This window comes from Amblyomma mixtum, chromosome 8 (assembly GCF_055824585.1).
Source record: "Amblyomma mixtum isolate Tamu chromosome 8, ASM5582458v1, whole genome shotgun sequence".
NCBI lineage: Eukaryota > Metazoa > Arthropoda > Arachnida > Ixodida > Ixodidae > Amblyomma > Amblyomma mixtum.
This window is the reverse complement of record NC_143019.1, coordinates 113,968,194-113,989,827: the sequence shown is the minus strand read 5'-3', so window position 1 is coordinate 113,989,827 and position 21,634 is coordinate 113,968,194. Positions and strand designations below refer to the sequence as shown.

The window sequence follows — 21,634 nt, the reverse complement described above, 5'->3', positions numbered from 1 at the left end:
TATTCGCGAAGCTGCAGTAATGAAAACATCGTCTTTGATGTACTTTTAGTATTCCGGACAAGGGGAAAGGCGCTTTTGAAAGGACTACTGTGATCGCTGTATTAAGGTGTCATCCGTAGCCAGCTAAATTATCGTGCAGCAACAACCGATCACGCATACATTGCCGACACAGAATAACTCACATACATTAGCGACCCATCTGTTGCGATATTACCTTTCATCTAGTTTATAGCGCCTTGCGTTGCGTTTCAAATTTTAAACTTGGCGCCGACAAAGGGAGCACCCTTCTTCCACTCGCACGCAACCTTTTCCAAGCGGCATCGTAAAGATAGGCGTGCCACTCGAGTAACCTCCGCCGCTCTTCACTTATGCGGCATAATCAGACGGAAGCAGTGCGGTGTTTGCTGACGACTCTTTTTTTTTATTGCCGAGCAACGGCGCAGCCTACACTTGTGGACTCCGTGACGCCAACTTGAGATTGCCGGCTTCCTTTCTCCGTACATCCTCTCCTGTGCCCTCCGCTCTTCCTGGCCGCGAAAAGCACAGAGGAGCTGCTCTGTCTCTCTCCGCCAGCTGTTGCTGCACGGAGCGGCAGGCCTCCTGGCAACGTCGGCATAACAATGGATCCGTTAAGCAGCAAGCAGACGGCCGCATACCTGTCCCACCTCGGCGTGCCCAGGCCGCGCACCCCTGACTTAGCTGCTTTGCGCTCACTGGTCGAAGCGCACCTCGACCGCGTCACCTTCGAGAACATCGACGTCCTGCTCGACCGCCCCATTAGCCTCGATGCCTGCTCCCTGTTCTCCAAGATCGTCGAGCGTGGTCGCGGCGGCTACTGTTTCGAGCTCAACTCACTGTTTGGTCGTCTTCTGGAGGCGCTAGGCTACAGGCTTCGTCTGCGCATGGCTCGCGTCCGCAGGAGCGCGAGCCCCGACACGCCGCTCACGGTCAAACAACATCTCGTGCTCATTGTCGAGCTTCCCGAAGGCGACTACCTCGTCGATGTAGGCTTCCCGATGGCCAATCCTTACCTCCCGCTTCCTATGGGTCAGTCCACTTCTTGCATGGATCACCCGTACGTACTGACACCGATGAACTCAAGCTACTGCCGGCCGGGGACGCTCGAACTATGCGTTCGTCGGCGTGAAGATTGGATGCCACTTTACCACATTGAGCCTGACAACCACTACTGGTTTGACACCACTCCCTTCAACTGGTACATGTCTACTCACCAGGATTCCTGTATGAAACGGATGCTCCTGGTTTCACGCTCGGAGGGCGAAATGAGGATCTCTTTGTACAACGGTCGGTACAGGCGGCGGCTGCGACATGCAGGCTACGACGCCCTAGACAAGCGAGACATCACCGACGTGGACGAAGTGCTGGCTTTGCTGCAGAACGTGTTCTGTCTGCGTCTTTGCCCCGAGAGGGACATCGAACCGCTGCGTGCTCGCTTGACAACACTTCTCCATGGCTTGTACTGAGCTAGGCGATTACAGCGAGTTATGGTGACGTGGCTGTGAAGAAGTGTGTGTTTAAGCAAATCCTAAAAAGAACCGTGACATTTGACGGGGTAAAAGATTGCGCGTTTTCGCAGCGTCTTGCCGAAGCTCACCCGCTGTCCCTGCATGCAGTCCCAACGCTACAGCACACGGCACAATTTTGTTATCTGCGGGACATTTTGTTCGAAGAGCTGCACAGTTTTGCTCTTGGTTGTGCCAAGCTCCGGTTACGCATGACCTCTATCTATTTAGTACCCCTGCGTATGACCACTGCTCTACCGAGAGAACATATGCGACGTGCGCTGCGATGCCATTCCATCCTTCATAGCATACAGGGCCGTTACTACTTGGAATGGAATAGGCAGTAGGCATAATCTGTATCAATTTCTGTGTTGGCAAAACTGAGTGCATTCACGTGTATAGTCCGCATGCATTCTCCATGGTTGCCTTCTAGCGATCTTCTAGACAGAGTACATCTCCGTTGTCTGATTGGGACTGATAGCTGTCGCGCGTGGCAATGCACACCGAGGAGGAAGTGGCATGCGATAGTAAGCGACGTGTGGGCCGAAAGGGCTACAAGATAAACTCCTATCGGTCAGTGTCAGGTTTTTTCTAGCAGACAATAAAAAGCTGGGGGCCGGTGTAGACGCACACCATGCAGATAGATAAGACAGTTATCACGAAGTGCTCGGAATCAGTTAAAAGGCAGCGGCGCCGACAGCTGCTCCGACGACGAGTATTAGGAAAGGGCTCTAGTGCGCCACAGCATGGCACAGTCTGACGGGATTAGAAGGTGACCGCTTAACCTGCTTTAATTAAGTGGTCTAATGTGTTTTATTTTCGCAAATCATCGCTAGAGGGCTGCAAAGAATACATGAGCTGAACTAACCGAACTAACTAACGACCGTGGAGCTGGAAGAACTGCCTTTTTTTTGGCGGAAACAGACCGATAAGCTTTAAACCTTGCTAGGCTCAATTGGTGAAGAGTCGCTAACTGCATTAGGTAACCGCCATTGTTAAAGGGGCAATCTCGAAGCTATGTAAGGTGCACCGGTGATAAGCCATCAAATATGTCATTTAGCGTTGCGCCAAGAACCTTGCTTAGTTTATGGAAATAATCTTGAAGAAGGGCAGGCATGCATCGCACGTTACTCAAGGTGACTTTGCTTGGATCCGATGTTATTTCAGTTAACTTAATATCAGGTCCCTTAAGGCGTTTCTGAATGAAATAGTTAAAACAACGTAAAAACAGCAGTGAACGAACGTTCGGAGCATTTTAAGACAGGCGATAAAATATGACGCACTTTGTTTACCTAAGAGATGGTTTGAGCGGAATGCGTACATCACTAAATATATACGGTGAGGCGCTATTCAAATGAAACTAGGTGCCTACTATTATCAGTAGAGTACGTTCGGATCAGCAATTCTCTGTAGTTAAATAAACAGTCGTTCTTTGCATATTGCTATTCTCTCTATATGCACGTAACTTATTCTTACGAACTGATTATTTTCGCGTAAATTATGTAGAACCTCATATCTAATTGGTTCATGGGTGGGTATATGAGTTATAACGCCGTAATAACCATTTTGGAATTGATCTTTCCGGTGCGGCCCATACAGCGCGTCCCGGTGATGTCAGTGCCAGGTGTTTTGCAGAAGAGTACCTTCCTTTACAGATCCATATAAGAAAAAAATGTATGCATGTTGAGCTTGTCTCGCCCCCCCCCCCCCCCGCCAAAAAAGAAATAAAAAAAATTCAGTGCCCTTAGCATAAGACGAAAGGAACAAAATGGGAAAATCGTGGCGTTTGTGACTCCATACTTTCAAATGCGACGTGATATGAAATATGCAGTGCAATGGGTACAGACGAAGGAAGATCACCGTGGCCTCTTCCGGCGCATATGAGCACTATCATTCAGTCTTCCTTAATGCACAAGCCGAGCTCTGTCATTCGTTTTGCATTTGAAAACGATTTCGTTGCTGCAACTATATGGCAGTATTTCTTCACGTTGGAATTTCTTGCCGTTGGTGACTATGTCGAGAAATTGAAACCTTCACGTTACGATATCTCGGTGCTAACTGTGGTCAGCAAATGCGAAGAGATAGGGATCAAGAAAAAATGGTCGAAACTACAACTCAGTAAATGTACACTGTCTATAGACCACCCACACATCATGCAAAACGTTAGATGAAAAACGCGCTAAGCTGAAACTCCTCACAGCATCGTGCGGAAGATGGCTAGAATTCTGTAGCGAATACTGGGGGTATTCTTTCCGATAGGAATTTATCACAGTTATCAAGTGATCATGAACATTTCATTTGAGAATATTTACTGGCAATTTCTTGCGTCTTGCTTTCGAGCGAAATCAAGAATTCTTCGTTGGCATAGCTTCGGTGAGTGTCACAGTTCGCCCAGAAATAAAATCGGTGGTGGTTTAACATTGCTAAGCATGAAATATTGCGCGAAAGCACGATTTTTCGCTGTTGGAAAACACTGCCACGTAGCTCACAACATGATTGAGGTGTCCGTTGACCCAGGAAGCCAGTTATGCGTCTTTCATTTCCTCAAAATCATCTAAGTCTAATCTTCCCGCTCGTTTCGAGAATAGGAAAAGCATATAACTGCCTCAGTTTAGAGGTGGCCGCCATCGCCTACTCACGACGCGATTGAGGTGTCTAGTGACCCAGCGAGTCATTTACTGTTGGTACTCAGAGGCTGAACACACACAGACACACACCGCTGAAGACTGGGGAGTTGCGGCTAGAAATGGTTTCGCAATAAACGCTTCGCTTTCAGCAATGCAATTTAGATCGTGGAGGGGGTGAGAGCTGTATAGAGGAGTTGATAGCGGTAAGGTGAGCCATAGTTTGTGTGCTTGAATGTACCACCTTCAGCGCGCTACGCAATCCGATAAGCCGGCAGGGATAGGGAAACTGGGCGGCTCGTTAAGACATGTTTGAAAATAAGCCAATGATGTTTGAGGCCGCTGGATGCTTAGAGAAGTGTTACTTTTTGTACTGTTTCTTTATTATGGCGTTTGTTGAAGTGAAAAAGTTACGAAATGTTTGTTCTTTTTTGTACGGGATAATTAAGGCGGAAGGAGATCGAAGGAGAACCGCGTAGAGCTGGTGGGATCCGAAACCAAATCGTTCGCATCTCGCGCACGACGCTTGAACAGCCGAGCGACGGCGACGGCTATCTCGCCTTCTACTTTCGAAAGTAATTACGTTAAAGGCAGGCTACCGTTGAGAGTTTTCATCAGCGCTGCACGGACACACAGCTGCTGGCACGGGACCCCATGCTCCTCTGGAAGCGTCACGTGTTCGAAGATAGCATATTGGCGAGGACCCCCTTGTCGCTTTTTCTTCTGAATTGCTCTAAATTTACTCGTAAAAACCAAAGGAAGAATCCTATCAGTTCCTTTAATTAACAAAAGTCGTAAATAGATACTAGTCTCCTATTGCCTCAAAGAGTGTCGGTTTCTTTTACTCCCTTTTAACTTTTCACCCGGCACAGATTTCTGTGCGGAATTTTCAATATAGCCCTAACTGTAATATTTAAAAGACCATCGAAAGCTTCTGTGTAACCCTCAAAAGGCCGGTCAGGAACCTAAACGGCTGTAGGAATAAAGCCTAATGTAATCCGTCACGTTGTGTGAAGAGGTCACTGAGGTAGCGTATCCTAGCAGACTTGCCATGACTTAATGTACAGGGTCAATCACACTTAGAGGGAACACGGCTCCGCGTGGCCATGCGCATGCGGAGTGCCATTGCCTCTAACTCGTTCATGAATCAATGCAGAGTGGCGCACGAGAAGAGGGACCTCGAAGTGATGCTTCGTGTAATCTGCCCCTTTGCATGAGTTTGCTACCAGCTTGGTCGCAATTGTGCTGCCACGCGGAGCCGTGTTCCCTCTAAGTGTGATTGACGCTGTACATTAGGCCTACTATTGCCGGGATAAAAATATTACTGGTCGGATGTTCTCGGAACGAAGCTTATTGCAACTCTATCTCGCTACCGAGCCACCCAGTATTGCTACCTGCTGATAGAGCATGCACGTCCCCTCATAGCTTCGCACAATTCAGACGACTGGGTCACGTTACTAGGCCAGAATGAAATTTTCCCGCGCACTGGCGTCCTGTAAACTTCTGATCATGATAGTACATAAATATATTCTGCTGTAAGGTCGCACATGGTGCGGCTGACACCAATGTTGAAAAACCGCACCGTACCTAAGATGATGAGCGCTATTAGGCTTTTCATAGATGTCTCTAGCACTGGGAAAGCTAGAGAGGGCAAGCCGAGAGACGGGGGGAGTTAGCAAGCTGAAGGTAGCGGTTTGCTTCCCTGAATGCGGCCCTAAACACGAGAAATGGAGAGGGCATAGAAAGGGAATGAGAAAAGAACTAACTTATAAATTAGGTTTTGTTAGGAGCTGACATTTCAGCGGTTGCGGCACTCGATGGAGAGTACCGAACTTCCATAAGTTTAAACTGTCGCTTTTACTCCCATACAGAGTGACCTGGGCCTGACGATTGTATTTGAAGAAAATAAAAGTTGCATATGAACGAGCTTTAAGATAATTTATACAGCCTTTCACAAAATGTGAATACAGAGACGGTTTTCGGAAATTTTAATTGTGTAATTTTGCCCCCATGTGGCTTAGGAGCTGCAGCGGCTGCACAAGACTATGTGAATAACACGAGCTCAAATTGCGTAATCTGTACATTACGTAATTTTTGGTTCGCCTAGATACTGCTCTCAGAAGGAAGCGTGCGAAACTTAGATGGGCTGTGTTAATACAACACGCCAGGGAACGCCGTCAGCCAGGGGTATCTGACCGATGTGACCGTTCGTCAAAAGAGCTCTCTGTGGACTTAGCAACACGCCGTGTTAGATAAGCTCTGGCAGAATTCCGGTGCCGTCGCACCCATGGTGTCCGTGTCTGATTTTAGTTATTCATATTTGTTATTCACACAGCTCCAGCAGCACCAGAAGCACCGTCGGGACCCCTTGGACCCTCCCGCGTCATATCCCTCCGGCGCACTCGTTTGGCTCTGGGTGCCTCCCTCCACTCCCGGCCTCGCCACGAAACTGTTTTCCCGCTATCACGGCCCTTACCGCGTTCTTCAACAAACTTCTCCCGTGAATTACATAGTTGAGCCCCTTGACCCCTCCCCGGATCATCGGCGCCGGGGGCGCGAAACTGTACACGTCGAGCGTCTTAACCCCTACTACGATACGACAATTCTTTCGTCCCCGTAAGTCGCCAGGATGGCTTCTTTTCGCCGGGGAGGTAACTGTAATGGGAACGACCGGCAGCCGTTCACGCGGTGGGACGAAGAGGAGAACGAAGTGCTGTGCTGGTTCCTGAGTGACTCCTGGGTGTGCGCCTACCGTGACGCGTCTTTGATCAACAGCCTCCGACATGCGCTTCGAAGACGCACCTGTACAATATATTTTTCCTAATGCTGCTTGTACTGTCAGCTTCCGGGCGAGGAGGAATCGGATTTATGTGGTAACCGAAAGAACATGTGGCCGCGTGGCTTCATGATGACGGCGCGGCCGACATTTAGGTCGTGAAGAATCGCTGCTTGCGCATCAATGCAGAACTTGTGCAGTGTCAGGTACCCTTTGTTGGCAAAGTTTATAGCCCACCGCGCCGTTTATTTCAGTGCCGCGGTGGGCTGTAAACTTTTGCAACAGACGGTACATATAGATCTCCGGAGGAGCGAACATCTCGTCAGGGCAATTCATCATCCTTGAAGCCAAGGCAAGGCTGGTTAATTATTACTGAATCATAAACTTTTTAACTATTAGTCTTAGTCTCCCTATTTTTGGAGAGAAGCGTAGCGCATCGTAGTATCTATAAAATTTTTAACAGTTTCGAAAATTCAGTTACCCACGGAACTGTGGCCCAACAAATTTCGTCGACATCGCCAAAATACACGCCCGTTCGAGAAGCTTCCAGGGAAACCACCCCTCTTGTGCACGTAACTCGTTGAAACAGCCAAGTGTATAGGAACTCATCTCGGTCAGACAAGAATATTATTTATGAGATTTTATGTAAATGTAAAGTAGATTACGAATTTAGGTACGAAAGCTGATGATAAGCATTACATGCGCGCATGATTTGAGAGACATACGCACTGACATATTTTGCCAAGGCTTATAGTACCCGATATCTCCGCTCGCATAAGACCGCTGTGTACAATCCATGATGTGGATTGCCGAATTTTTATCCCCTCCTCCTACTTTTGGGGAAATGAGCGGCAGCAACATCTGTGAAAGGGCAAAGGTAGTGGAGTGATTTGCAGCGTGAGGTAAAGAAGACGAGCGCAGATCACAACTTTTCGAGAGACCTTATTAGATTGTATGTTATTTATTTGTATTTTACATACCACGAATCATAAATTTCGGCCAACCAGGAGAGGCACACAACTAAAATATACAAGCCATAAAACCATCAGCCGCAACAGTCAGAAAGTCATATAAAGACAATAAAATCCAACAGTCATCACAACATTCCATTACAAATGATACAGCAGTGCAATTAATCCGCAGTATGTTCGGTGTATGCCTAGCGTCGCAGTTTGGTGTTAACGCAACTATCTAGGCGCTTAACAGATCTACTGTCTTTGTTATCTGCGAAAATTCATTGCCATCGCAACTATTAAACATTACTCTTTTCATTTGATGATGTGAGAATTGTGCGCCATTTATTTATTAATTGAAGAAATAAATTAATGTGTCTAAAGTAGTCTCCTAATATCAGCTTCCTGGCGAGGAGGAAACCGGTTCCCTTGGTATGCAACGCAACATGTGGCGGCCTGGCTCCATGATGACATCGTCGCCGATGTTTACGTCCAGTACGCTCCCTGCTTGCGGTACGATGCGGAATTTCTGCAGCATGCGCGTCACGTACACGTAGATCTCCAGCGGAGCGAACACTTCGCCAGGGCAGCTCCTCTTCCCTGAAGAACAACCACGACAGCACCATCAGTTTTCGTGAAAGTCATCGCATCCTTTATTGCTTATGCACAGAGTAAATGTTGGAAAAATAGAGATAGCGAAAACAGACCAGCGCGGGACATTTCTGAACATATTAAATCAGACGCTCAAGTAATTATAGCCATTTTTATGGGAAGGAAATGTACCCACATCGTCGTGGAGGAAACATGAAGGGCGAATTGTTTCTTTCAGCAAGAGTTGATGTCGGGCGAGGTGGAACAATATTAGAGACGCCATGAAAGGTTGGTCAAATGTTTAGGAGGAAATTAATGGAAATGTTTAGGAGAAATGTTTAGGGGCAAATGTTGAGGCTGCGCTCGGGTGGACGTCAATGAGTAATTGCTCCCTTATTGCCATGAAAGGTTATTTGCGCAAAAATGGCGACACAAAAAATGCACTCGTATTGTCGTCTTGTCTTGCAATGAGTCGTCTCATTTTGCGAAAAAAAAGTTTCATGGCGCTTGGAGAATTTTTCTTTTGCTCACTGCATTCCATGGCGATGTAGTTACGTTTACGCTTTCACACTGATATCCTTTGAGTTTTACGTGGCCTAAAATCTAACCTCTGCGGCCTACTTATCATAAATACTATTTATTGTGCATTCGGTGAGATGATATGGGACCTGAGGCGATGTTGTTACTATTCAAAGATGCCTGAAGCGAAAAATCGCCGCTGTCCGTAAAATGCAATTATTTGACACGTTAACGGTGTTTATCGATGTTTTTGCTGTACACAAGTGAAGAACGTGTTGGTCACCCGGCTGACACGTGCTCACTATGCTTCGTCAATATTACATGGATCAGGTTTAAGCGACCATCAAATAAAAATACGCCTTTACACTCGTTGGTATACTTGATTTAAACTCATAGTTTTTCAGCGCAACGGCACACGGCCAAAGATAAGAAGCAGGAAGAGAAGAAGGACGAACATCTGCTTTCTTTTCTTTGGCCGTGTGCCGTTGCGCTGAAAAACTATGAGTTTAAATCAAGTATACCAACTAGCCCAAGAACTAACTCTACTGAAGTACGCCTTTTTTGTGAGGGACCTGAATGCCTACATTCAGCGACATATCGTGAACGTGAAACCATTTCGGCAGGCAATCCAGAGGGCTCGTTGTTGCCTGCCTAATTGATTACTTGCTATTACAGTGCACGCCGGTATTAAGGACTGTAAGTTATGCGACTAATTCGGAACAACTACATACTGAATGGCCACTCGACAAGAGGATTATCGACACTAAGCCAGTGTATTATAGGGTAAATGAGATCACAATACCCAATGTGGGCGATATGAAATACGCTGATTAGGACGCACCACGGTGGCTCAGTGGGAATGCAGCTCGGCTGCTGATCATAAGGTTGTGGGTTAGATTCCGTACGTGGCAGCCGTATATCGAGGAAGCTGAAATACAACAACTGCCGTGCACAGAGCGATGTGAGCGCACGTTAAAGAACCCCAGGTGGTCTAAATTAATCAGGATCCCTGCACTACGGCGTCCTTCGTAGCCCAGGTGTCACATCGAGTTGTTAAAATCCACAGTTTACAATATACGGTACTTTGTACAGGCACCTGATATGAAGAGTTCTCCTGCGCAAATAGAGCAATTTGCTCAATAATGTACGAGGAATGAATGCAATAAATAATGTGGCTAGGAAGCCCTGAGGCTACCGAAGAAGCCACGTGCCTATTCTGGCATTTTGTTGACACTGAAATATTTACTGAGTACTTCAAGGGGATATAATCTGAGAAATTCAGTGAACAGTAGGTTGTAGCAGTTAGATGTAATGCATTTGAAAAAACCGAGACGAAGCTTGAGTCATTACAAACGCATTTGGTTTAAACGGTGGTGTGCAATGGGAAGAATAACATTTTTTAACGCTTTTTAAACTTAGTCAAAGAATGTAGTTATCCAGAAATTATTGTAGCGGTTTACATAACATGAATGACAAGAAATCTACTGCATACAAATTATGTGTTTTTTCATGTCATTGGTCACATGTTTAAAACACATTACTTGTCAACGCTGCCCGACCTAAGAGGCGATGACTCCGCATAGGGTTTTGCATGTTGCGAGGCAATCAAGAACATGCTCGCCCTCGCTTGGTCATTTTGCCATGATTAATAGGGGCCAGGAAATGATTTGCTAGCGCTGATGTACCTCCGCCTCCGTGGGAGTCCGGTTCTGGGATGAAAATTCAGGGCGACCACGTAGATTCCGCGCTGCGTTCGAGTGCTTAGTGGGGAATCCAAAATCTCAAGGAACTTCTCGCAGTGTTTTCCCGGGAAACGTTTTATTCTATGCCACAGTATATGGGCTCTGTGGTTCACTTCGGTTAAAGCAGCCATGTGAAGAACATTGCATATGCGCCCTTGTGGACTCAGCAAGAGTACTTCGTAATAGATCGCCGCAGACCTTGTTTTGCGCTGTTATGTTTTGCGTATTGTTTTGTCTGTTTAATCTTGAGACTTTTGTCAGCATTTGTAAACATGCGCACCTTCGTGCTGCTATTACGGCGCATTACGCGACGAAAAATCTCGACGCTTCTTGTTTTACCCGGTAAATGAAGTGTACAAGGGGAGCTAGCCTCTTGGTTCCTAATTTTTATGCAATCAAAAGACGCAATACTGTTTACCGACTCGCCAAAGGACTTGCGGGGCCTTTGGCAGCGCCTTTCTTCCTTTCTTTCTTTCTTTCTTTCTTTCTTTCTTTCTTTCTTTCTTTCTTTCTTTCTTTCTTTCTTTCTTTCTTTCTTTCTTTCTTTCTTTCTTTCTTTCTTTCTTTCTTTCTTCCTTTCTTTCTTTCTTTCTTTCTTTCTTTCTTTCTTCCTTTCTTGCTTTCTTTCTTTCTTTCTTTCTCTCTTTCTTTCTTTCTCTCTTTCTTTCTTTCTTTCTTTCTTTCCTTCTTTCTTTCTTCCTTTCTTTTTTCCTTCTTTCTTTCTTTCTATCTTTCTTTCTTTCTTCCTTTCTTTCTTTCTTTCTTTCTTTCTTTCTTTCTTTCTTTCTTCCTTCCTTCCTTTCTTTCTGTCTTTCTTTCTTTCTTTCTCTCTTTCTTTCCTTCTTTCTTTCTTTCCTTCTTCCTTTCCTTCTTTCTTCCTTCCTTTCTTTATTTCTTTCTTTCCTTCTTTCTTTCTTTCTTTCTTTCTTTCTTCTTTCTTTATTCAAGACATTCCGTTACGGAAATGCCTTGGGGGACGCAACAAAAGGCAATAGACAGGCCTGACGGGGCCGCGCCCCCCTTGGCTGCGGCGGAAACAACCTAACATAAGCACAATGATTACAAAGCTTCAGACCTCCCCTCCCTTCCAGTTGAGGATAAAGATAACTCTAGGCAGGAGACACTGGCAGCGTGCGGATTGATTACGTAAGTGCAGCAAGCGCTTGTTTACCCCTAAACAACGAAGGTAGAGAAAGACATGTGATGACTGGACGATGGCGACCACTACGCGCTTGTGGGGAAGGAAGCTGAGACAACTAACCCTGGAAAAGTTCATTGTACCAACTCACATATATTATACACATGCGATCAGAGCGAGAGAGAACGTTGCAGTGGATTATAAGTGCATGGGGACACTTCGAAAGGGAAGTGTTTATTGGGTGCACTTATATGCTCGGAAGAACTGAAATCCGAGGCAGCGATAGCGACACCTGAACGTGGCATTTTCCGGCGTCAGGTAACCCGCTTATGGCCATGTTTTATATACAGGTGACAAGGAATGCCGCACAAACCCTGGGCTGCTTAGGAAACAGTGCCGATCGCCGCGAATTTAGCCATGCATTTTCGGGATTCTTTGTGAAAAATTGTAAATAGGCATCTCTGGCCGCAGAAAAAATGATGAGGCCGCGTGCATGACGACAAAGAAAAAAAAACACTCACTAGAGAATTTAACCTGAATCTGTGGCAATACACTACAATAGTGCAAGGACCCCGCCGCGGTGGCTCAGTGGTTATGGCGCTCGGTTGCTGACCCGAACGACGCGGGTTCGCTCCCGGCCGCGGCGTCCGAATTTCGATCGAGGCGAAATTCTAGAGGCCCGTGTGCTGTACGATGTCAGTGCACGTTAAAGAACCCCAGGTGATCTAAATTTCCGGAGCCCTTCCCTACGGTGTCCCTAATAGCCCGATTTGCTTTGGGATGTTAAACCCCAATAAACAAAACCAGAATAGTGCAAGGAATAATGAACGCGCTATAGAGGCCATGAAAGTGATAAGCTGCATGTACATAGAAATAAATTTTTCTAGCTAAATTCAATTAATATTTATAAACATTTCTCACCGACTGAAAACGGCAGGACGCTCTTCAACTTCTCAAGTGCGAGTGATCCGTCCTCATTCAAAAATCGTGTAGGGTCGAACTTCTCGGGCTCACTCCAACGCTTGGGATCGTTGTGAACTGCCCAGATGTTGGGAACGATGGTGGATCCTTGAGGCACAAAATACTCCCCTATCACGACGTCTTGGCCTGCCCTGTAAGAACCATTGTGACAGTAATGAATCAGAACAGAATTTAATACTAAGTAATTTTTTACAAACCACTACATTTAATGGGACCTCCTGCAAAGTCGTCAGCACGCCTCTCTAAGAGGGCTGGAGTGGTGTGCTGCGAAACAAATTGAAATCTTTACTCCGCCTATATATTGCTCATGCAGTGCAGTTGTCAGGACGGTTTGTGTGTCTATGTTGCTTTTGTGCATCGTAAGCGTCGTCTCTGGACCCTTATACCTGATTAAAAATTTCCCTTCCTTTGTGCTACAGGGCGGCGTCCGAGCTCTCTAGACAAGCGTGCTGACGACTATACAAGGTGAGTAGGAGAGTTTAGGGCAGTCTCGCGCTAATTTACACAAAACAGTAAAATTTAAGTAACAGTCCGAAAATGCATTCAGTTTTGGCAGGTGTCAAGAATTGGACGTTACATCTCAGCTGTAAAAATAATATTGGCAAAATGTTTGTCTTACAGTTCAGCCACGTAGAGAACGCTTCATACCCTGTACGCTAATACGTACTGAGAGCAAGAAAATTAGAAGCAATTAGATAATATTCGGAGCCTTCTGCTCAAATTTGGATTACAGTCGCGGCAGCACATCTTTGGCCGCTCAGAGCGCGAGTGATATTGCCGCAAAGCTTTGTAATGCTAATTTCCTTATGCTTAAAGATACCGACAGATAATTTTTTCCTTTGTGTCTGACGAGAGGTGATACCAGATGTATTTCAAATGTTTGCAGCTGCGCGCAATTCGTTCTACGTCGTTCGATATGGTCTTGCACGTACAACCATTGCATTTGATATAAGAGAAAAATGACACTATCAATGTATACTGCATCCTTGTCAGGACTTCCTTGTTATATTCAACCGGTGGAGGTGCAGACTATCCACCCGAAACAAGAAATTAAAACATGAGAACAACACTTTTAACATGCAGTGACATTTGCGAACAAACGCCACACCAGGGATAATCTGTGGTGTCGTTTAAGATGTGGGTTCAAAATTTCCTACGTCTATAGGAAAAGCAGGAAATTAAAGCAAGAAATTTTGGTTTAAAAAAGCTGGGGGGGGGGGGGGGGGGCACACTTAAGCTCCGCCTTAAGGGTATAACACGATGGCGTTAATTGGTTAATGCTCATATGTGCGGAATTGATCATTATCTACACTACATTCATAACTACATAATGCCACTACTGGCGCAGTGGTGCAGCGGTTAAGCAATGCGCCACTGCCCTGCTATGGCAACTGCTGCCTTTGGTGGGGCTTGTCAGATTCAGGTTTCTCTTTGCGAGCAACCTCTCACGACCAACTTTTAACTTAACTGCCACCTGCCACGGTGGTCAGTTTGCTCGCTATCCGGTGGGCATGGGCAGGTTGTGATGGCGCCACAAGGTCACGGGACCTAGGTGGCCACCTAGGTTGCCCTGCCAACTGCGAGGCTTCAAACGGTCACCTAGGTCGACATGGGACAATTTTTAGTACGGTAGCACCATAGGCGCACTTTCCGATTTCGGACATACGTACGTACAGTCTTCGTCAAAAATATACAGCCCAAGGGGCCTGCTTTCAAGCCGTATAGAGGGACTCTCAAGAACATCTCACATCCCTAAGCTTGGGAGGATGGAGAGGATCTAAGTGCCTCCCGCCATCGGGAGATTAGGGTCCCTGAGTATGGAAGAGGAGCCGCGCTGCAGGGCTGAGAAGCAGACCCCTTGGGCTGTATGCTTCTGCCAAAGATTGTACGCACGCACGTCCCTGAAGCCTGGCAGGCCGTTACCAGTATCTTTACCCAAAGACTTCAGAGTTCAAGGCCTTATGGTGGAGACCTTTAGGGTGAAGGCCTTCATGGTGAATGCATTCACTGTAAAGACCTTTATGTTGAAGGCCACTATGGTAAATGTCTTTAGATGAAATGCCTATAGCACGTAAGGACCTTAAGTGCCCACCCCAACTAATGCTACAGCATGATATTGCGCGCTTGATAAAGCGCGCAATATAGAAGCGCATGATAAAAAGTCTATTTTCTTCGAACTGGGGGTACTAACGCAACTACGTTAAAAGCTTTATTTTAAAAGGATAAGCCTGCTGCAGGAAAAATATTCTTAGCAAGTGTTCTCGTCGACAGATCTGGAATCCAATATCCACAACACCCACATATTCTCTTCCGACCATAAGTACGGAAGAAGTCATAAGATAAAATGCGTTATTACAAGGGCTATGCGCCCAAGCAGCTCAGGTCAGCGGCTTAACATTGGAAATGAGTGGTTTTACTGTGATCCTTACAAGGACTGGCCTTTGCTAATACATTCCAAATATTGGGCCAATTACCAGTGCGGCTTGGGCGAGTGACGGACACATGAAGGAAGCCATTCCGCCGAGTACTCACCACCTAGGTAGCCCCAGGGGAAGCAGCGTGTGCCACCGCTGTGCCTCCCACATGACGGCCATGGTGTAGGGCGTTGCGTAGCGGTCATCCCACGTGGGCGGCCGCTCGCTTCCAACGACGGCGTCGATCTCCCTCTGGATGCGTGCTTGCACCGTTTTCACGTTGGCGGCCACCAGCAGAATTATTCGCATCAACATTGCGGACACCGTGACAGTTGCGGGGATCAGGAACCCAACGGCGTTGCCAGTGAGAGAGAAGCCTGGACCGTGAAATATATATATTTTTTCCTTCTGTCTCTGTAGCAGATAGCTGAACAACACTTTTGGCTGCACTATCTGCCCCGTTCCTTACCTCTAAAGGACAAGTTTAAAGACAAACAAAAATTGAGTTTAAAGTAAACGCGCCTGATTTGTCTGCCGCGTCTCAAGCACTGGAGTTTAACTTGAAAGAACTTAACAGCGTTAAACTAAACTAAACTAGAACGAAGGACCACGAAAAAAAAAGACACGCACAAGCGCTAAATTGTGGCAACTTAGCATAGTGCGCGAACTGGTATTACATCATGCTAGAACTAAACAGTGCAAAAGATCCTGGCCCTTCGTTTTAGTAGGGCTGTTTCGTTCTTTTAAGATTCAATACCAACACGCCTACTATGCTAAGGTGTTGAAAATTTGTCGCATTCATCTCGAGGAGCAAATTGCTTCATCACGATGAGGTATGCAGAATAATAAGCTTATTCTTCGAGTTTTTAGTTTAAGAAGAACCTTTTTTATGGCATTTAGCATAAATGGTACGGACGCCTCAATATGCTGCATTTTTTTTCGAGCACTTCTCACAAAGGCTCGAGCACTTGACACAAGGGGCTGTCGATATACTGTCCACAGGATTTAAGCAGGACAATTGGAAACCATTTAATGCCACTGTTACCAGAAGAGCTCCATGCTACGATGTTCTACCGATGATAACTTCCGGAATCTGCCCTTGGTGCCTAAATTCTATTTGGCAGGACATGACTACGATTATTGTTTGCATGATCGAATACAACCGTTTAGCAGCAGCAGCGGACCTGAACACAAGCAACTCAAGCCATTTTATACCATGTTTAGAAATTTAAATGGTGGATCGGCACCTGTTTCCATACGGCAGTATTCATCACAGACGTCGTTGAAGACGACGTGCAAAAAAACAAGCCTGCACCATCATTTTCTTGGCATTGCGAGCATCAGTTTGGTTCCCACTTTACAATATCGAATCTAATGTTTCTTATCTACCTTTATTTTTTAACAGCCTGATATGCGAGCGATCCCCCGTGCGTTAGGTTTGGTCCTACTTGCGTGCTTCGTGTTTTGTTGTAAATTGAGTTCTGAATCACCACTTGTCCTGTGAAGATTTTCTTCGTAATCCATATCCGTGAGCATTGTTTCATGACGAGATTGGCAGTGCATCAATAATAAACAATAATGGCTAGGAGTTTTGTGTGTATGAAACGAAAATATAAAGCATCGAAGAATGCTTATGAAAAACTGCCAAAAAGGAAGTAAATATTATTTCTAAAGAATTATTTTGGACAACTTGGAAATATTTATTTATTTCATTACTATGAGGGCCATTGAGGCGTTGCAATAGTAACAATAGTACAATAGTATAATAGTAACTAGGAGAATACGGAGATTTCAAAACCATACAAGGCCCTTATAGAAGTTCATTGTCTCTTTTTGCGCGCAATGCATAAAATAAATCATACGCAATGCGTATTGTACAAGAGCAGGAAAGGAAAACGAAACGACGGGCTCTTTATGGCATACATAAAATAAAAGCCAACAGCCACCGAAAGCTAGGAGCACAGGGGAATGTTTCATTTTTTATTTGTGGTGTTGATAAATGAGCGATTAATAGTTTAATAGCATAAGAGGGTTCTTGCACAGCTTCGCCTTTGAGGACGTTCCACGTCATATTCCTTCGCATTCATAAAGGTTTAGGTTTACGGGGGTTTAACGTCCCGAAGCAACTCAGGCTACGGGAGACGCTGTAGAGAAGGGCTCCGGAAATTGCGACCACTTCTTTAACGTGCACTGAGATCGTAATTCAACCGCCGCGGCGGGCGCCTTTATGAGGAACGTACTACGTAAGCCGCTATATGGATAGGAAGATATAATGACTGGAAGATTTAATGACTAATGACTGCAAGATTTTTCGCCTCGATTTGTAATCTTCGCCTACCCGACTTCGCTTGCAGTACTCTGCTAGCTGTAAAAATTTCACATTGTAGCAGTATCTTATATGGTCCCTTGAAGCACCTCATCAGTGGTCGACCAGAGTTGCTTTCTGCCACTAATCACCCGTGTGACTAGATAAGCCCAGCCCTAAAAAATCACAGCCATCCTAACCACACGCTAACTGACACAAGCACGGCGTCACAGCGATATGTTGAATGGCAATCTGTTTAACAATGCAGCCTCGGCATGCTCAAGCTTAGCCTGAACCTTATACTTTTGAATGCCTTCTTTTTAGGTGCCACATTCATACTACTGAACTTTTGAGTTCTTGGCGTTTTGTAACTCTTGGCACGAGCCATATTGCACTGAGCACTGCTTGACGATATCTTAAAGAGAACGCGAAACTTGACTTCGTGAGGACGTGACCACATCTTGCAGTTATAAAAAATTTGTAGCACTTACTGTCATGAACGAAGGTGTCTTTATCGCTCCGTTCCTGAGTCTGGAATAAGTATTTTTCCACAAAAGATCCACTGCAGGCGTTTATATTTCCTGCTTGACGCTGAATTTGTTCTCTGTAAGGGAAGTGAGAGGACTGTGTTAAAACTTAAGACCGTTATTCAAATATTTTGAACAGACAGTGTACTTGTTTATAGTTCTTAGTCTCCATCTTCTAGCCATCCATTTCTGTGTCCACTTTTGGGAAAACATTGTTCAAAGCTATGATGTGCATTCCAATTGGCCTTGCTCAATAGCGTGTTATTGGGCCAGCTGGTACGATTCCAATTTTCAGTGTCCCCTGTTTGGCTACATGCGTCTGGCAAAGTACAAGCTGGCCTAACCAAATGAAACGCCAGTGCTGATTGGCCAAAAATGCAGTACTAAAGTGGCATTTGCAAGGAAGAAGCGAATAATGGGCACTATGTATAGCCCTGATTCTATTCGTCATAAAGTAAGTAAAAGAACGCTGTACGGATGCCCGCCTGTTCACCGGTGAGGCAAAGACCGAATTCTTAAACCAGGAGTTTATACAACTGTCGCGAAAGCACACAGAAAGAGCAACGACCTTTTTATATTTAGAAAATCACTGACACGAAAACGCTAAACTTGGTATGCACATGTTTTCAAAAAAATTACTCTTCATGCAAAATAGAAGTTGCTCTCCTCATATAACGGTTTGTCAGTTCACTTATTAAACGTCATAACTACTCCTACATAAGACTACAGAAGCATCCAAAAAGAAATATTTTTGATTATTCTTCGACAACAGAGGAAATGTCCAACACTTTTGTCGCATGAACTGTATCGGTCTGTTGATGCTTTTACACTTGAGAATGGTTCTGCTTTGAACCAAGGCTTCAGACACACGACACAATTTTTCTGTAGGTTGAAGGTTGGCGGAGATGGTCGGGTGAGTGGCGCTTCTGGAGGGTTCAACTGGGTTGAGGAGGTGGGAGGCGGGTGGCGGCGTTGGGTGGCCAGCCCCCTAGCAGTAGGGTGGGGTGAGGATATGGCTAAGGGGATGTGCTTCTGGGTGGCAGCTTTTTTTCCACTCTGTCTTTGAATTCTATTTCACCGCGGCTTTTTCGTTCTGCTGCTGCTTGGGTTTCTAGTGGGTGGTGGGTTTAGGGAGGGTGTAGGTTGGTGGCGTGATGGTAGGAGGCACCAAGGCTTCACATAGATAATGAAGGCATTTTTTGCCAAGTGCAGCTGTTACTGCTGCGGCAGTAGAATACATTGTCTATGCTCTGCCCCAGCCCTTCCTTGCAGCGCTAGAGCATCTGTAGGCCTCGTCAACTAATAGGGGTATCGTACATATCTTAAATGTGTTGCTGGGCGCCTGGGCGTGTTTTGAGTGATAAGCTACAAATACCCTTAAAGCTATTGCTGACGGCTCCGCCTTGCACGAGAGCGAACAGCGGAATCCGGTTTTGTGAAAGCGGAAAAAATACAAGCTACGGGTTGGAACAGAGTACACGATTATATCGCTCATCAGCAACGTAACCCGGCGGCGATGGCCAAGTGGTACCAAAACCTCATGACGTCACCATGGCATCGCAGGCCGTCTGCAGTAAACCATAAGATAGTAATGGGTGACCGTAGACAATAAAGCAAAGTCGTCAGACGAGACTGTAGTAGGTAGTGGGATAGTTAGTGATATTTAGCTATAGTGATAGTGGTAGATTTGGAATAATAAAGGACGTTACTAAATATTGATGAGGTAATTAATGACAATGGCAATGATAATGGCTTTTAGGTTGAATGCCTTTTTGGTAAAGGTGTTTAGGTCAACTTCCTTGGTGAAGGCCTGAAAGGTAAATGCCTGCCGGAATGAAGTGCATTAGGTCGAAGGTTTTTATGGCTGAGGCGTTTAGTTTAAAGGCCTTTAGGTCAAAAGATACTTTCGCATTCACAGTACGTAAGGACCTTAAGCGTCCACGATAACGTTTTGAATGCTTCATCCTCTGCTTTTCAAGAACGTCTTATCGAACACCTTTATTTATGTTTTTTGTTTGTGTAAATGAAATCCCACTCCTCAAGGGGCTTTTCAGGAAAAAGATCAACTAACCTGAACCAGACCCTCTCAGTAATCCGTTGTGCTCAGTGTATTCAGTGAGCACTGAGGGCACTCGGTCACAGTCTCCGAGAGGTACTCACTAACAAAGAGAATGTTCAAGGGCGAATGCGGCAACAGAAGAATTCAGGTACATGACTGGAGCCCTATTTTTGTAATGCAGACATGTGCGCTTGCCACAGAGCGTGCGTTAATTACGTCCTCCACACAAGTGCGTCGAGAGGTTGGGGGCATTTTAAAATGGAGGGCCTGAGATTTCCCGTTAGTCACGTTGCAATAGTCGTTGCCCTGTTGTTCAAACTAGCACCCAGAGCGCAGCTCACCTCACAAACGCTTCGACCGACTCCATGGTCTTGTGCACCGCAGCTGCTGCCGTGAATGGCAGGCGTCTTGCTAACGCCGTGACGCTGGATGGCAGAAGGGACACCATGCTCTTCTTTCGGCTCTCCATGAATTCGTCTCGTATGGAGGCCACCAGTTGCTGGTGTTTGGGGTGATCGAAGGGAAAGCGGCGGCCAAATAGCAGCACGCCGATGTTGTTGGAAGCGCTGGCCAGCAGTAGTTGGAAAAGATCCAGGGGCTGTCCTCGAGCCTCGGCTATGCGATCCAGCAAATGGTCGCATCCCTCCTGGACATAAGCGTTGGTTGAGTTAGACGATCGGAGCTCATATTCGGTATAAATGTTCTGGAATTTTAAAACACTTTTGGCCATCAATGATCTACTAGTTGTAGGTGAAAGCTAGGTCTATCATCCTGCGTCTTATCGATTACATTATCCTCTATGTTGAGGAAATCTATGGGGTGTTGGTTTGAAGTTGTGCTTTTTCATGTTCGAAAGCGCTTTGCTTTCTTGAGGAAGTGTAAGCAGTAATATTGAAACTTGCACCTCCATATCGGTGTAAATAAAATGAGAGATCTTCAAGACCAGCTTGCTTGGGCACCACTTTTAATTGTGAGGCAACAGGGGTATACTGTGAGATACCGTTGTAAACATATTGTGGGAATGTTTACAACGGTATCTCACAGTATGCCCCTGTTGCCTCACAATTAAAAGTGGTGTCCAAGCAAGGTGGTCTTGAAGATCTCTCATTAGCCGCCGCTGTGGCTCAGTGGCTATGGTGCTCGGCTGCTGGTCCGAAAGACGCGGGTTCGATCCTGGCCGCGGCGGCTGAATTTCTTTGGAGGAGAAATTCGAGGCCCGTGTACTGTGCGATGTCAGTGCACGTTAAAGAACCACAGGTGGTCGAAATTTCCGGAGCCCTCCACTACGGCGTCTTTCATAGCCTTAGTCGCTTTGGGACGTTAAACCCCATAAAAAAAATATTGTGGGAATGGTCTAACCGTTCGGTGCGTTGCCTAGTCTTGCTTTTGAAGTTTGTCCTGCGTTCGCAGCAAGGAGTTAAGGCTGCCATGAAAATACAGTCGTATGCCTTTTGCTAATAAATATAATAAAACTATCAGAAA

At 45.8% G+C, this 21,634-nt stretch overlaps 1 protein-coding gene across 4 annotated transcripts in view; it reads right to left on the bottom strand.

Annotated features, from left to right (window-relative positions):
- Positions 1 to 7,380: 7,380 nt before the first annotated feature.
- LOC149334003 (cytochrome P450 2C23-like) overlaps positions 7,381 to 21,634 on the bottom strand; it is a 55,427-nt gene continuing 41,173 nt past the window's right edge. For 2 of the 4 annotated variants that reach the window (XM_089554979.1, XM_089554980.1), the window contains exons 5-9: positions 20,494 to 20,798; positions 18,058 to 18,170; positions 15,380 to 15,638; positions 12,788 to 12,978; positions 7,393 to 8,476 (exon numbers count right to left, since the gene is read on the bottom strand). In XM_089554979.1, coding sequence (XP_089411105.1) covers positions 8,274 to 8,476; positions 12,788 to 12,978; positions 15,380 to 15,638; positions 18,058 to 18,170; positions 20,494 to 20,798 — 1,071 coding nt within the window. In that variant the 3' untranslated portion in view covers positions 7,393 to 8,273. Of the gene's footprint in view, positions 8,477 to 12,787; positions 12,979 to 15,379; positions 15,639 to 18,057; positions 18,171 to 20,493; positions 20,799 to 21,634 lie in introns of all 4 variants that reach the window. The other 2 variants (XM_089554981.1, XM_089554978.1) reach the window with 2 other exon arrangements.